The 15820-nt window shown below is 40.6% G+C and overlaps 1 protein-coding gene across 2 annotated transcripts in view; it reads right to left on the reverse strand.

The window, feature by feature from the left end:
• Positions 1-3665: 3665 nt before the first annotated feature.
• Positions 3666-15820, reverse strand: part of TTC8 (tetratricopeptide repeat domain 8) — a 53373-nt gene continuing 41218 nt past the window's right edge. For both annotated transcript variants that reach the window (XM_029951774.1, XM_029951773.1), the window contains 5 exons: positions 12328-12467; positions 10854-11028; positions 10447-10569; positions 6876-6959; positions 3666-4294 (listed from right to left, as the gene is read on the reverse strand). In XM_029951774.1, coding sequence (XP_029807634.1) covers positions 4178-4294; positions 6876-6959; positions 10447-10569; positions 10854-11028; positions 12328-12467 — 639 coding nt within the window. In that variant the 3' untranslated portion in view covers positions 3666-4177. The remainder of the gene's footprint in view (positions 4295-6875; positions 6960-10446; positions 10570-10853; positions 11029-12327; positions 12468-15820) is intronic.

The following is a 15820-nucleotide window of genomic DNA, read 5'->3' on the forward strand; positions in this document are numbered from 1 at the left end:
ATCTGATATGTGTATGTTGCAAAACAATCATCTCAATAAGGAGTTAACATTTATCACCTCACATAGTAGTTTTTTTCAGTGATGAAGACTTTTAAGATCTACTCTCTTATTCACTTTCAAATATACAATACAGCATTATTAACTATAGTCACCATGCTATACGCTATATCCCCTTATAATAGAATTATTTTATAATTGGAAATTTGTACTTTTGATCACCTTCACTTATTTTGCCCACCCTCCATCCCCATTTCTGGTAACCCCCCAATCTATTTTTTTTAATCCATGGGTTTAGGGGTTTTTTTGGAAGGATGGGTAAGATTCCACATATAAATGATACCATATGTATTTGTCTTTCTCTGACTTATTTCACCTGGCATAATTCACTCAAGGCTTATCTGTGTTGTTGAAAATAGCAAGATTTCCTTATTTTTTTTAAAGCTGATTAGGGGCACCTGGGTGGCTCAGTCAGTTGAGCATCGGCTGTGGCTCAGGTCATGATCTCACAGTTCATGGGTTCGAGTGCCGCGTTGGGCTCTGTGCTGACAGCCCAGAGCCTGGAGCCTGTCTTCAGATTCTGTGTCTTCCTGTCTCTCTGACCCTCCCCTGCTCAATCTGTCTCTCTCTTTCTCTCAAAAATAAATAAGACATTTTTAAAAATTTAAAAAAAGCTGATTAATGTTCCATTGTATACATATGCCACATTTTTTCTGTCCATTCAGTGGACACTTATGTTGTTTCCATATCTTGGCTATTATAAATAATGCTGCAGTGAACATGGAAATACAAATCCCTTTTCGAGTTGTTATTTTTGTTTCCTTCCGATAAATATCCAGAAGTGGAACAACTGGATCATAGCACCACTGTTTTTAATTCTTTTAGCAACCTCCATACTGTTTTCCAGAGGGGCTGCACCGATTTACACTCCCACCAGCAATGCACAAGGCTTCCCTTTTCTCCACATTCTCACCGACACTTATTTCTTGTAATTTGATAATAGCCGTTCTAACAGGTATGGGGTGGTATCTTATTGTGGGTTTGATTTGCATTTGCCTTCTGGTTAGTGGCATTGAACACCTTTCATGTACCTGTTGGCTGTCTGTGTATCTTCCATGCAAAAATGTCTATTCAGATCCTTTACCCATTTTTTAAGTAAGATTTTATTCACTATTGTGTTATATGAGTTCTTTATATATTTTGGATATTAACCCCTTATTAGATACATGATTCTCAAATATTTTCTCCTTTTGGTATTTGCCTTTTTGTTTTGTTGATGGTTTTCTTTGCTGTGCAGAAGCTTTTTAGTTTGACGTAGTCCTGGTTTATTTTTGCTTTCATTGCCTATGCTTTTGGTGTCCAATCCAAAAATTTGCCAAAACCAATGTCAAGGAGCTTACTGCCTATGTTTCCTTCTAGGAATTTTATGGCTTCAGATATTACATTCAAGTTCTTATTTTGTTTGGATTTGATTTTTGGGCATGGGGTATGAAAGTGGTCCAGTTTCATTCATGCATGTGACTGTCCAGTTTTCCTGACCCCATTTATTGAAGAGACTGTCCTTTTCCCATTGCACATACTTGACTCCTTTGTCCTAAATTGGTAATATATGTGTGGGTTATTTCTAGGTGCCTTATTCTTTTCCATTGATCTGTATATATGTTTTCATGCCGACACCATACTGTTTTGATTACAGCTTTGTAATATAATTCAGAATCAGGATGTGTGATACCTCCAGTTTTGTTCTTTCTCAAGATTGATTTAGCTTTTTGAAGCTAAATTTTTTTTGTAGTTCTATACAAATTTTAGGATTGTAAAAAATGTTACAATTCTTCAGTGTCTTTCCATGTCTTAGAAGTCTTCAGCATTTTTCATGAAGGTCTTATGGTTTTCTTTCTTTTTTCTATGGTTGGGGTGTCTGGGTGGCTCAGTTGGTTAAGCGTCCGACTTCAGCTCAGGTCATGACCTTATGGTTTGTGAGCTGGAGCCTTGCATTAGGCTCTGTGCTGAAAGCGCAGAGCCTGGAGCCTGCTTCGGTGTCTATGTCTCCCTCTCTCTGCCCCTCCCCCACGCTCATGCTCGCTTGCTCTCTCAAAAATAAATAAACATTAAAAAAATGTTGGCACAGAAGCCAGTGATGCAGTCCAGAAATAATTTCTGCTGCAAAGACGTATGCAGCTCCTGACGCAGTCTTCTCTCAGTGCCGTCATTCTGCCTCAAGTCATTCTGACTCATTCTTTGCACTGGTGTTCGTGTCGAATTAACATAAATTCAAGACAAAAATATCTTCCTATTACCTTAGGAATACTGACTCATTTATTTCTATTAACATTCGCTCATAATACAATTTTACTAATGCAGGTAAGCTTCATTTTAAAGAGTAGTAGCGTTAGGGGCGCCTGGCTGGCTCAGTCGGTTGAGCGTCATGATCTTGGTTTGTGAGTTTGAGCCCATGCTGGGCTCTGTGCTGATGGTATGAACCCTGCTTGGGATTCCGTCTCTTCCTCTCTCTACTCCTCCCTCACTCACACTTGTGCACATACTTGCTCTCTCTCTTTGAAAATAAATAAACTTAACAAGCAGTAGTAGCTTTATTTATAGGAGAAATACTAGGTGATTTCACGTAAAGGTTAAGAGCACATCCTCAAGGGCCACACTGCCTGCATTTGAATCCAGCTCTGTCGCTTATTAGCTTTATAACCCTGGGCAGGTTACTTGACTTCTCTGTCTCATTTTTCTGATAAGTAAAATGGGAATAACAGCACCTTCTAGGACTGCAGTAGGAAGGAAAGGATTAATCCACACCAAGTACTGGGTCCATACAACATCCTTGGTAAATGGAAGGCATTGTAATTAGCTCTTATTTTTGATGAACTAAGAAAATGATTCACGCTGTAAGATTTCAGCCTAGATACTGAATCCAGTATTAAGACATGTGATCGTGCTTGAGGAACTTCTCATGAGCTAAGAAATGAGCGCTAACATATATCCTGGGGAACCACGAAAAGTAAAAGCCCATGAATGAAATCTTGGGCTCTAGTCATGGCCGCACCACCAACCCACATTGTGACTCTGGGCTTTGCTTCCTTCATCTGTGCCGCCACGATCCATCTATGTCTTCTCTAAAACTCCTCCCGGCCTGTCATACTCCGTAATGCCTCGAATTCACATCTTTTTCTTCTGTCAGCTAAGTAATCCTACTCAGACAAATCTGAACAGAAACAAATAGGTATCTGTAAATTTCATGGAATTAAAAACTTTTTGAAAACTCACATGGATGGATCCCAAAGTCTAAACTACAGATTTGAGTGGCTTTGTCCCTTTGCCACATTTCCTTGTGCGAACACAGCAATGAGAATTCCACTAAAGGTGGGAGAGACAAGCTGAAGGGCCTTTGTAAGATTTTGCAATACACGGTCCTGGGATCTGGCCTAACCCTCTCGGGGCGGACTGCCCATGGGTCTCCGGGCCTGTGACTCCATTTCTAATCCGGATACTCTTATGTTGACAGTGTGATATCCCATAAATAGCTCCTCAGGAAAATACAAAATTGGTGGTACATCATTTCAATAAAAAGAATGACTTGATTCCTAAGATTATTGGACTTTGGAAAAACTTGTTTTATCTGAGATGCCTAAAATAAAAAATCATGGAAAATGATAGAATGATGGTGTTTTACACACTGCTTTTATTTTAAACATAATACAGAAGAAAATATATAGTGTCTTACACAGCATTTGATAAATAGTTTTGAATACAATTTTAAGCTCTAAGTAAAATCTCTAATTGGAATATGTATACACACTTTTAGCCATATAAGTGGGATTTTTATGGCAGATTTCAGACCTCTAAAGCTACATGCTACCTAATGGCCAGCTTAAGGACATTAAAAATGTGCATTTATAAAAATTTGAGGAAATTCATGAAAACGTTTTATAAACTTGATAAACAAACATGTACCATATAATGTGGGAGATGTATTCACGATCTACTTACAAATAGTAAATCCTGTCTTAGAAAGTCATTTTTATATAGTTTCCATTACGCATTCTGGCGTGAACTGCCTTATGTCATCTTCACGAATATCAGGCATGGGTATGTAAATCCTGTACATACAAGCAGACTACTTTTCTCTCTGTGCGATGCCCCATGGCAAGGATCCTCTTGGTCTCAGGGGCACTTAGAGCATAGCAAAATGCTGCTTTAGCTGTGTAATTAAATGCTGGGTATCCACGTGATCTGGAAATGCTGCTTCAGACTTCTTAGCGGCAATATAGCTTCTCTGGAGATCTCCGATCTGTAAGAAATACCAGAAGAGGGCCAGAAAAAAAAAAGAGTAAATCAAAAAAAGATGTACTATCTGTACACTATAGAAAATCAAAGGGTTCTTAAGGATAAATTGCTTAATTATGCTACTTTGATTTTAGAATCCTTTCACCCAGATTACAATTCTGTCTTGTAAAGTAGAAATATAAAATAACCAATTATATGAATTCTCCATAACAGCTGTCTGGCTACGATTTCATAAACCTGTGTTTTTGTTTCCTATCCCAGATCATGTTCTAAAAATAAAATAACATTTGCATACGACAACACCCAGCTCTATATAGTTTCAAAATGCCTTAGGACAAAGATTTATAATGTGCCCAAAGACATATTTTAATTAGGGCATTAGCTTTTTTTTTTTTTTTAAGTTTATTTCTTTTCAGAGAGAGACTGTGAGCAGGGGAAGGGCAAAGTGTGAGGGAGAGAGAATCCCAAGCAGGCTCCACACCATCAGCTCAAGGCCTGATGGGGGCTGGAACTGACAACGGTGAGATCATGACCTGAGCTGAAATCAAGAGTCAGATGCTTAACCCACTGAGCCACCCAGGCACCCCTAGGGTATAAACTTTTAGACAGAAAATTCAAGCAAAAACCATTGCATATAAGATACGATAATGGGCACTAGGGTGGCCCAGTCAGTTAAGTGTGGGACTCTTGATTTCACTTAGCTCATGATCTCATGGTTTGTGGGTTGGAGCTCTGCACTGGTCTCTGGACGGATGGCCTGGAGCCTGCTTGGGACTCTCTCTCTCTCTCCTTATCTCTCTGCCCCTCCCCCGTGTGCACAGGCATTGTCTCTCTCTCTCTATCTCTCTCTCCCTCTCAAAAGAAATAAACTAAAAAAAATATATACAATAATGCTCAGGGAAGCTTTAAAAGGTGCCTGTAATGTGGAGATTTTAGAAGTTTTTAAGTAATCAGTTGTCTCTGATTTTTCAGTAACCTTCTGTGTGAATGTCCAGTCCCAAAGAAAAGCACACACAATATCTGGATTCATCTGAATAGATCGAGTCATGTACACATTTCTAAAAAGTGAGAATTTTTTAGTGTGTGCACACACGCACTCACACACACAACCTAGATAATTCAAGTCTGGTAGGTTTTTTTTTTTGAAACATATTATAACACATTAAAAACATGAGTTTCTTCTTTTAAAAAATCATAGCATTTCTTTTTAACATATCATTTTCTCTTATGGAAAGTATAGCCTTTTGCATAAAGAAGCATCTCCTTTGAGTTATAGAGAATTGAAAATGTGATAAAGAACAGGAAGGTATCAAACCTTTGTGGCTCACCGTAGTGGCAGCACCGTGCAGTGAAAAACACTCGGGCCTCGTTGGGGGCTGGATACAAATTCTGAACCTGCCACGGCCACACGACTCCACGGGGGTCTTTTAAGCTCAAGCAGCTTAAAAGGGTTCCATTAGAATGTAGGCTGCATGAAACCGCGCTCTTGTTTTATTCACGAACACCCTCTGTGTCTACAGCAGTGCCTGGCACCGGGCAGGGGCTCAGTAAATGAACCATCAGTTGTATAAAAACACGAGTCAGGAAGGGGAGGGAAATGCACATGGCAGGTTGTTGGGAGAATTCAAGACGGTCTGCAGAGCGCCGGGAACAGTGGCCGGCACTTCCACGCGCTCAAAAATGACGACTTATATGGGGCGCCGGGGTGGCTCAGTCGGTTAAGCATCCAACTCTTGATCCTGGCTCAGGTCATGACATCATGGTTCATGAGTTCGAGTCCAGAGCCTGCTTAGGATTCTCTCTCTGCCCCTCCCTCAGTCTCTTTCAAACTAAATAAACTTTAAAAAATGTTTAAGAAAATGACAGCTTATGAATGACAACTTATTTCCAAAACAGAAATGAAAGTGAGGATAGCCTCATGTTCATGCTATAAAAAATGACATTTTTACAATGTCTGCTGGTCTATAAAGAGTCTTTATGCAGCAAATATTTTTAGCCATTTCCTTATCCTTGAAACTTACCTTCCTTCCTTGTTAAAAAAAAAAAAAAAAAGGCAGGGTTCCAAGTAAAATTTATTAGATACCTTTTATCTGTTTTTCTTGTTATTGAAAAGAGCACTCCTTTTAGCTCTTGGATATTGACTTGTAACACAGTATGAACAGTTGTATTTTCCCCACATTGTTCACAGAGAAAATACCTTTCACCCACATCCCTAGTTTTACAGCAATAATGACAGACTTGATGGCAACATGGTCTATAATAATATACAGGATTTCTTTGCGATAAAAGCCAACTACTAAATCCTTCCTCAACCAGGCGTTACCTAATGAGTATTTTTTCATGCCTAAATGTCATATTTTAAAAATAAAATAATTCTGTAACCTATAATGCAATCTACAATATTAAGTTTAGTCCTCCAGTGATACATTTCTTTACAGTGTATTAAACTATCTCTTAAAGCGAAAGATGTGTATACATCCAAAAAATTGTTTCTTTCAAAATATTAGAATTTGCTCATCTATATTTTAAAAACCAAGAAAGAAAAAGAAACAGATCAGAGAAGGAATTGATAAAAAAGAGAATACCTTATCAGAGATTGTTGCAAAATTAAAATGTGGCTCGTACATATGGGGTGCTAAGGATGAGGCCGTTTGTAACAGTGCTCTTGCCTGTATTTAGAAAAAGAAAAAAAGTTAAGAAAAGAAAACCAAGGATAGATGAGCATCTATCAGCACTATATTTGTAATTATGTTTTTTTTTTTAAAAACAGTCCTTCATCCAAGATAGAACCTTAATAAACATGATCCTGTAATAAACACAGATGACATTCCTCATGAAATACAACTCATTGAAATACAATACTTATATATTACCAAAATTATATTAATAATAAAATTGCTTCAAAATATGAAGAAAATTAAGAGTAGATATAAGGAGAGAACCATTGTTTTTGTAAAGTTTATATTTTAATACAAATCAAAATCTAATCCTCTCAACGCAAAAGAAAGTCTTATTAATCTACTTTTATTGCTGTTGATTGATTTCTTAGGCTTCTAATTACTCATTCTCTAATGCTACAACAAAAACAATTTTAAAAAATCATAATTAATGTCTAAGCCCCACATTCTGGGCTGGAGGATGGTGAGCATTGCTTACACTGCTGACGTCACAAACACAGGTAATGGAACGTCAAAAAGCAAAATTCACATCATTTTTCATCCCCTATGGGCTCAAATGATCGTGCATTGCAGGGACCACTGACAGATGTGAGATGCTCACACATTCACTGTTAGGACCACAAACTCCCCATTCCACACTCTGAACACCCCTCCAACATATAGCTAAACCCAAAACCTCCATCCATGACCTGTGGACAAATCTGTGCATTTTTTAAAATGGAAAATAACATATGGGATGGTAGATACTGACTTTTTTTGTTCTATGATTCGCTATTTTTCTTTCAATTGGTGTATAATTTTAAATAGTAAAATAGGGGTTAGTAGCATGAAACCTTTCACCAAAACATTTCAAATCAGTTCGAGAAACTGTAATAAGTAGGAAACAAAGAAAATCACCAACCTGGAAACAGAGAAAAATCACAAAAGCACTTGTTCAGTATGGACATAGGTCAAGTTCATGGTGGAACAATTTCCCGTCTGGAGTACAGTTGACCCTGGGTCTGCTTGCATGTGGATTTTCCCAATGATGTAATACAGGACAGTACTATTCCTGTGTGTTCCCTCCCTCACGATTTTCTGAATAACATTCTCTTTTCTTGACTTTACTCTACTGTAGACTACATGGAACATACAAAGTATATAGTACCTATGACACATAACATAGTACATATAACATACAAGATATGTGTTAATGGGCTGTGTGCATTCTTGGTAAGGCTTCCACTCAACAATGGGTTCTTAGTGACGTTTTGGAGGAGGGACAAAAGTAAAACTTGAATTTTCAGTTACACGGGAGTCAGCACCCCAGTCCTGTGTTGTTCAAGAGTCATCTGTAGTTAGTTTTTTCTTATAAAATACAAATCCATCTTATGTGGGGGAACTGATGAAATAAAGGTAACATCCAAGGACGTTTATTTCCTTGTTTTATTACAAGTTTATTGTGCTTAGGAGACCAGGTTGGAGGTTAATGTTCCTGCCATGGTGTTCGATAGGTCACTTACCTTCCTGGAGCCCATTTCTTCAAATCAATACTTATCTACCCTTGATTGTCACTAATACTGTATAAGTGTATTCAGTCTTTTAAACTTTTTTTTTATAATGTAATTTTTTTGGCATTGTGCTCAATACTATGCTATTGTGCCAAGTGCTTTACATGCATAATCGGCTAATCCTCCCCACCCACCTTCAGGTGCTGTTATTAACCCCATTTTATATACTATTCATTTCACAAATACTGGCCCAGCACCCACCACATGCCAGACACTGTTTTTGATGCTGAACATTTGGCAGCTGGAAGGAAAAGCAGGTCCCTGTGTTTGTGTGGCTGCCATGCCATATCACATACATATAGGAACATATCTTTTTTTTTTTTTTATGTTTTTTATTTATTTTTGAGAGACAGAGAGAGACAGTGTGAGCAGGGGAGGGTCAGAGAGAGAGAGAGAGAGAGAGATACAGAATCCAAAGCAGGCTCCAGGCTCTGAGGTAGGTGTCAGTACAGAGACTGACATGGGGCTTGAACCCATGAACCATGAGATCAGGACCTGAGCTGAAGCCAGAGCTTAACCCGAATGACCCACCCAGGTGCCCCCAGATAGGCGCACGTCTGATAAAACAAGTACCGTGAAGGAAAAGATAGGAGATGGGATAGTGGCTGAGGGCTCCTTTAAACTGATGTCAGAGATGACCTTTGTAGGGAGGGCAATTAAGCGGAGACTCAAATGACAAAAAGAAGAAAAAGTCACTGCAGGATCTGAAAGAGGGACATTCCAAAGGCTGTAACATAAGAACAGAGACAGCACAGCTTGTGTGCAAAGCAGCAAGGCAGCTGATGTGTCTGGAAGTCTGGAAGTTGGCAGGAAGGGAGAAGTGGCCAAAGATGTGGTCTGAAGAGAGGGCCAGAGGCCAGATGATGTGGCGCCCTGGAGGCCAAGGTTTGTATCCATATTTCATTCCAAGCGAAAAGGAAAGAATTTGGAGGATGCCGAGCAACGTTGTATAAAATTGTTGTTTTTATTTATTAATTTTTTGTAAGTAGGCTCCATGTCCCGTGTAGAGCCCAACGCAGGGCTTGAACTCCCAACCCTGAGATCAGGACTTGAGCTGACATCAAGAGTCAGATGCTTAACTGACTGAGCCACCTGGAGCCCCATATCATTCTTGTTTTGTTTTTTTTAATCCCTTCAGCTGTTGTGAGGAGGATGTGCTACAGGGTACAATACCTGCTGACCTAAGTGGAGGCGAAGAGTCCGGCTAGGTGACTCTCGCCGTGGAGTCCAGGCAGGAGAGACGGACAGTTTGGAGAAGGGTGGCAGAGGTGGAGAAAAGTGGCAAGGTCCGGGATGTGACCTGGAGCAAGCCCTGCCACGGCTGGCCGGACATGACGGGGCAGGGGGTGGCAGGGAGAGGTGGCAGGAACAGAGAGTTTTCAATGGTGGCTCCTAGGATTTTGGCGTGAGCACCCAGCTGGTGGACAGAGGACTGTGACCTGTGTCACAGTTCACTAAGCTAGGGAAGACTTGGGGCGGTGCAGATTTGTCCTAACAAAACCAAAGGTTAAGAAAAAACCAGAAAGGTGAAGTAACTTGCCCAGGGTCACATCACTAATATGTGACAGAGCAAGGATTCAAATCCAAGCCAGTGAGACTCTGGAGCTCATTTTTTTTTTTTTATGGTTTTTATTTTATTTTTGAGAGACAGATACAGCGCGAGCAGGGGAGGGTCAGAGAGAGAGGGAGACACAGAATGCGAAGCAGGCTCCAGGCTCCAAGCTAGCCGTCAGCACAGAGCCCGACGCAGGGCTCGAACCCATGAACCGTGAGACCCTGACCTGAGTTGAAGCCGGACGCTTAACCGACTGAGCCACCCAGGCGCCCCCTGGAGCTCATTTTAAACTACGGCATGTAACGAGAGCTACCCCTGACAGCTTCTCCGTGGAGAAACCGGGTTATCCACTGGGCCGCCGCAGCTCACTGACCTGCTCCACGTGGCCCTTCCGCATCTCCAGCACGGCCAGGTTGTTGTAGGCCTCGGCGTGGTTATTGTTGTTGACCAGCGCGAGCCTGAAGCACTGATGGGCCAAATTCGTATCTCCGATGCCCTGGACGAGAAAAGCATGGATTGGCACACACAGCTCCATAACTTCCTCCCTTCTTTCCTCACGGAAGTCTTTGCTGCTACCAAGCCACAAGTACCGATCATGATCGAGGGTGAATTAGAGGTAAGAGGATTTAACTCGAGAAAATAAAATGAGTTCTGGTGACCCTCAGAAATCGCTCCCTAAGACCGTAACCACACCGGACTGATGGTATCTGAAAATGTCTTCAAACTAACATATGGCTACCTTTTCTACACCGGAAATTACATTGGATTGAAACAACCTACCACAGCCACATGTCCCAAGTTGTACCAGACATCAGCCGTCTCTTCTTCGTTTTCGGCCAGAGCAAGGGCACGTTCAAATGAGGTCAGAGTCATATCATACTGCTGCGCATAGAAGCAGCAGAGCCCCAGATTGTTAAAAAGTTGGCAGTTATACACACCCATCTGCAGGAGTCGCCTTTGTGAAAAAGAGCATATTTTGGTGTCAGACCAACTTGATAGATGTTAAGACCTATTTTTTTCATACAAAGTTAGAAATGAATGTTCTACAATTTTTAACATAGAATAGAAATGGAAAGTATTACAGTAAATGAAAAAACATTCGGCAAATACAAAAAGTGTGTCTTTTTTAATGGTACTAGTCATGGGAAATGTGTCCAGAGGACAAAGTCAGAAACAACTTCCATAAGTTTTTTTCCCCCCAAAAGCTCTGTTAGAGAACCAAAACATGAAAGGGTCACCTAACCACAGCATTTTGCTTCATAAAGGTTGGGTGACAATCTGTAAACCCCTAATGCCCTCTAATCTAATTTGAGGGCTGGGTTTAGGATTTACCTCAAGTTTTCAGCTGAACGAAATCTTGGTTTTGGTTATCTGTACTTTGTGGTTTAGCTGTGTTTAGGAGCTTCTGATGGTCTTGTCTTCCTTGATGGAAGCTCATCAGTGGATCCCTACACTGTCCACTAAGCTTTCATGCCAGGGCTCGAAAAACTCATTTGCTTCTATGCATCATTAATCCCAAAGGACAATGGACAACAGAGTTCAAATAAACCAAGGAAAATCCACCCCAGTTGCCCTGAGGAACCCACGACCCATTTGGGGGATGGGGGGAATAGAGTCAGCTGCATGTGCCTAAGGCAGCGTTCATGTCATCCTATTTTATGCTTCTAATATTTATTTGTAAAGAACTCTTGTCAGCTGCCAGTTATCTCCTGGTATTACCTAGGGGCAGAAGAGAAAATCAAAAATTTTAAATGAATCTCAGAAACCATCTGTTGGATGAAATAAGGATGTGCTCAAAAGAGAACCAGAGATAAGAACATATTTAGACTTTGAAAAATTATTTGGATAAGAGTTGACACTACTTCACAGGAGAGGGGACCCTGTTTCAGGTCCTCCTCAGAGCCCAGAAGCTGGCATCCACTGCTCTTTTCGAATATCATCTATTACCACTACTTCCGCTTCGGGGTCTTTATATGGTATGCGGTGAGGTTAATGGAGGCAGTGTATGACTGATGCGTACAATGACATGGTTTTAAAAACTCAATTATCCGGGTATGTTTCTGCAACATGCCAAACATCTGTGCATGTTCAAAGTATTAGCTATCACTTGAATGCTCATCAGACAGCTGGGTGCTTGAACTTTTAGTCTCTTATAGACATGGCCTATGCCAATGACGGGCTACATTTTCATTACATTATAGTTTCACCACTATTTCACAGGAAAGGAGTTCTACAAAGAGACTATAGAGCACACCTGTAAAACCGGAGAGCTATTTCTGGTTGATCAGAATAAAAGTGGTTGCTTCCAATGCATGCAATGGCTTCCACATGAGTATTGTCCTGTTTCAAAACTTCTTTGTAGTATTCAGCTGCTGATGAAATATTGTTCATTTCCTATTCTCCATCAAGACAGAAGAGTGATACTTTATTGCTGAGAACAGATTTTTTTTTCTGCCTGATTTATGTTATTGATTCAACAAATATTGAGAGCCTCCTATGTGCCAGACTCTGTTCTAGGCTCTGAGGACACACTATGAACAAAAAGATAAAGTCACTATCCTCTGTCCTCAAGGTTACAGCGAGTAGGAAGACAAGCTAATAAACGAATAGGTAATATAATGTCAGGCAAGTCTAACTGCTGTGAAGAGAGGCAAAGAAAGAGGGAAGGAAGGATGGAACCAAGAAGTAACAGGATTGTATTTACATTTTTAAAGAATAACTTGGTGGCTACACACTGGAGACACCAAAGTGGACAAGAATGGTAGGGAGATCGGGAGTCCCCCTGATAATCATAAATCAATGCATTTAATGTTATTACTGTCTTAGCTCTCAAATCCACCTTCAAGACCAGTGCAGGCTCCACAGCCCTCATGGAGATAACCCTAATGCCCTCACTTCACTTTCTGCCTCTCAATTTATATGACACACATTGTGGGAACCTCTCACTTGTTCTTATCAGATGAGGACTCCTATTTTCTGTTAGATTCTAATCATAACCTATTTTATCATGAGAAGCACCACACAATGCTTTCTTATGCAAAAAATGTTTTTTTTAATCTTCAGTGTGTTTTTTTTTTTTCATTTCAGGACTTTATTGTTTTTAGAGCAGTTTCAGGTTCACAGCACAATGGAGGGGACAGTACAGAGATAAATGCATTTTGTTATTCAATATCAAAAAATGACATCCATTGCTATTATCTCCAATATCAATATTTAGCCATATGGAACTGGTTTTGACCTTGTGGCCCCTCTGACAGGGTCCCAGGGACCCCTGGGAATCCCCGGCCCACACTTACAGAAATGTTGATATTAAAATATTTGGGGCCTTTCTTCCCACTCCTACTCACTTATTCCCAGAAGGCAAACTCAGCGTGCTTATCTTAGCCCCTTCTGGACCTCTCCAGAAGCCAACCTACCTTCCACATGGCTCCCCCTCCGCCCTGCCAGGTGGAGCAGGCTCTCCCAGGGACAGGTCTGCACGTTGCACAGTCCTGTCTGGGACAGGGTGGATTAGGCGGTCTAACTCAGAGGCAGAACTCTATCAGGTCCTTTCGGTCACAGATCTAAATCCACGTGCTCCAATTCTGCTTTTATCAGTAATCAAGTTAGCAGTTCATCTTTTATTTTTCTGAATCTTGTATCTATCTCTCAGTTGGTTCTCAGCTTGGGAGTGATGAAGGGAGGTGATGTTGATTAGTTCCATAAAACCCCAATAAGATATTCATGGAGTTGATCCAAACTCATTCTGGATGTATATCTGTTTCCATAAATTATATTTGAAATTCTTATTCAAAGTCCTGCCAGGATTTTGTTCCTTAGGAGAAGAGGCTTTTTCATTCATTGTTTATGGCTAAAAAATATTTTTTTTCCCCAAAACACAAGGCTGTTGATATAGTCATTAGTTGTGAGTTTGTTCTCTCCTGAATTTTACACTGCTTTTATGTGCAATGATTCCAGATATCCTTTACTATTTTAGGGATATAAGAACCCACTGAAAAGCATGAACAATAAAGACTTTCATTAGAAGTGTATTTTCTACTTTTTGGGAAAACAAAAAGCCTTATAAAACTTGAAAGAACAGGTGAGCACCTCACTCCTCTACAGTCCTCCCCCCGCCCCCCACATGCACTAAATCTTTCCCTCCTATAAGACTGGATGTTTGTGTCCTCCCTAAATTCATATTGGAGCCCTAATCTCCAAGGCGATCATATTTAGAATAGAATCTTTGGGAGGTAATTAAGTCATGAGGCTGAAGCCCTTAAAGAAGGGACATCTGATCTCTCTCCCCACCATGTAAGGATGTAGAAAGAAGGGGTCTATCTACAGAACAGGAAAAGAGCCCTCCCCAGGAAATGAACTGGCCAGCACCTGGATCTTAGACTTCCCAGCCTCCAGAACTGCGAGAAATAAATTTATGTTCTTTAAGCCACCCAGTTTATGGTATTTTGTTACAGCAGCCTGAGCCGACCAAGATATTGTCCTTCCAAAGAATAATCTCCACACCTAGGCAGCAACTTGACCACTGAGCCTAACAGCCCCATGAGACGTGGGGACCCATGAACATGACTTTCCTGGTTTCTGGGGCAACAACATCCCGCAGTGCAAGGTTTCAGTGTTACAGAGGCCAAAGTTGGTGTATTAGTCTGCCCATGGTGGTATAACAACATACCACAGACTAAGTGGCTTCGTCAACAGGAAGTTATTTCTCACGGTTTTGGAGGCTGTAAGTCCAAGATCAAGATGCCAGCATGGCAGGAATCTAGTGAGGCCTCTCTTACTGGCTTCTAGAGGATCACCTTCTCGCTGTGTCCTCAGACGGCAGAGAGAGGAAGGGAGACACAACCAGCACCAGCACACTCTGGTGTCTCTGCATTTAAGGGCGTTAATCCCACCGTCGGGGCCCTACCCTCACAACCACCTCTAAACCGAATTATCGCAAAAGGCCTCATCTCTACCATCACCCCGGGGGTTAGGGCTTCAGCATATTAACTTGGGAGGGACACAATTCAGCCCAATGCAAAGAGGCTCCAGCCTGAATGGATAATTGTTTCAAGGCTTTCAGTTCTACAAAATTATTTGGGAATATTTGTACACTTTATTGATGGGCACATAATTTATGTAATCTTGAACTGTAGACCAAAACTAATTTTTTTTGGCAATCTCATATGTAGTTTTTCAAATGTGTTATTGTAAGATATGCGCTTATGCTAAATAAATGTAAACATTGTAAAAAGTTATAAAAGTCCCCTCTCCAATCCAGTCACAGAGGTTCTGTGAATAGTTTCTTGAGTATTTTTCAAGAAAGGCTGTTCGTATATGTGCACACATACATGCATGCATTTTTAAACCATAAACAAAATCATTGAATGCATTGATACATGGTTCACTGTTTTCACTCAGTGTCTTGACTCCTTTCATATCATAGGGTTCTATTACTTTTTCATTTCTGCATAGTTTTCCACCAAGACATAGACCACAATTTATTTAACCAGCTCCTTTTTGATAAAGCATTGGTTTGTTTCCATTTTGTTTTTGCCATAAAAAGAAAACCACTATAAAACCATCCTTGTATATATCTTTCTGAACTTGTATGAAAATCCTTAAGGAAAATTCCTAGAGCTGAAACTGCTGGGCCAAGGAACATGCACCCTGGGAAATCTCAGTAATCGTGACCTGCCTCCGAATGGAGGCATCAGTGTTCATATGTGGGGTTCGTTCCTCCACACCCTTGACAACCCTACATTCCA

The sequence above is a fragment of the Suricata suricatta genome, chromosome 9 (assembly GCF_006229205.1).
Source record: "Suricata suricatta isolate VVHF042 chromosome 9, meerkat_22Aug2017_6uvM2_HiC, whole genome shotgun sequence".
NCBI classification, from domain to species: domain Eukaryota; kingdom Metazoa; phylum Chordata; class Mammalia; order Carnivora; family Herpestidae; genus Suricata; species Suricata suricatta.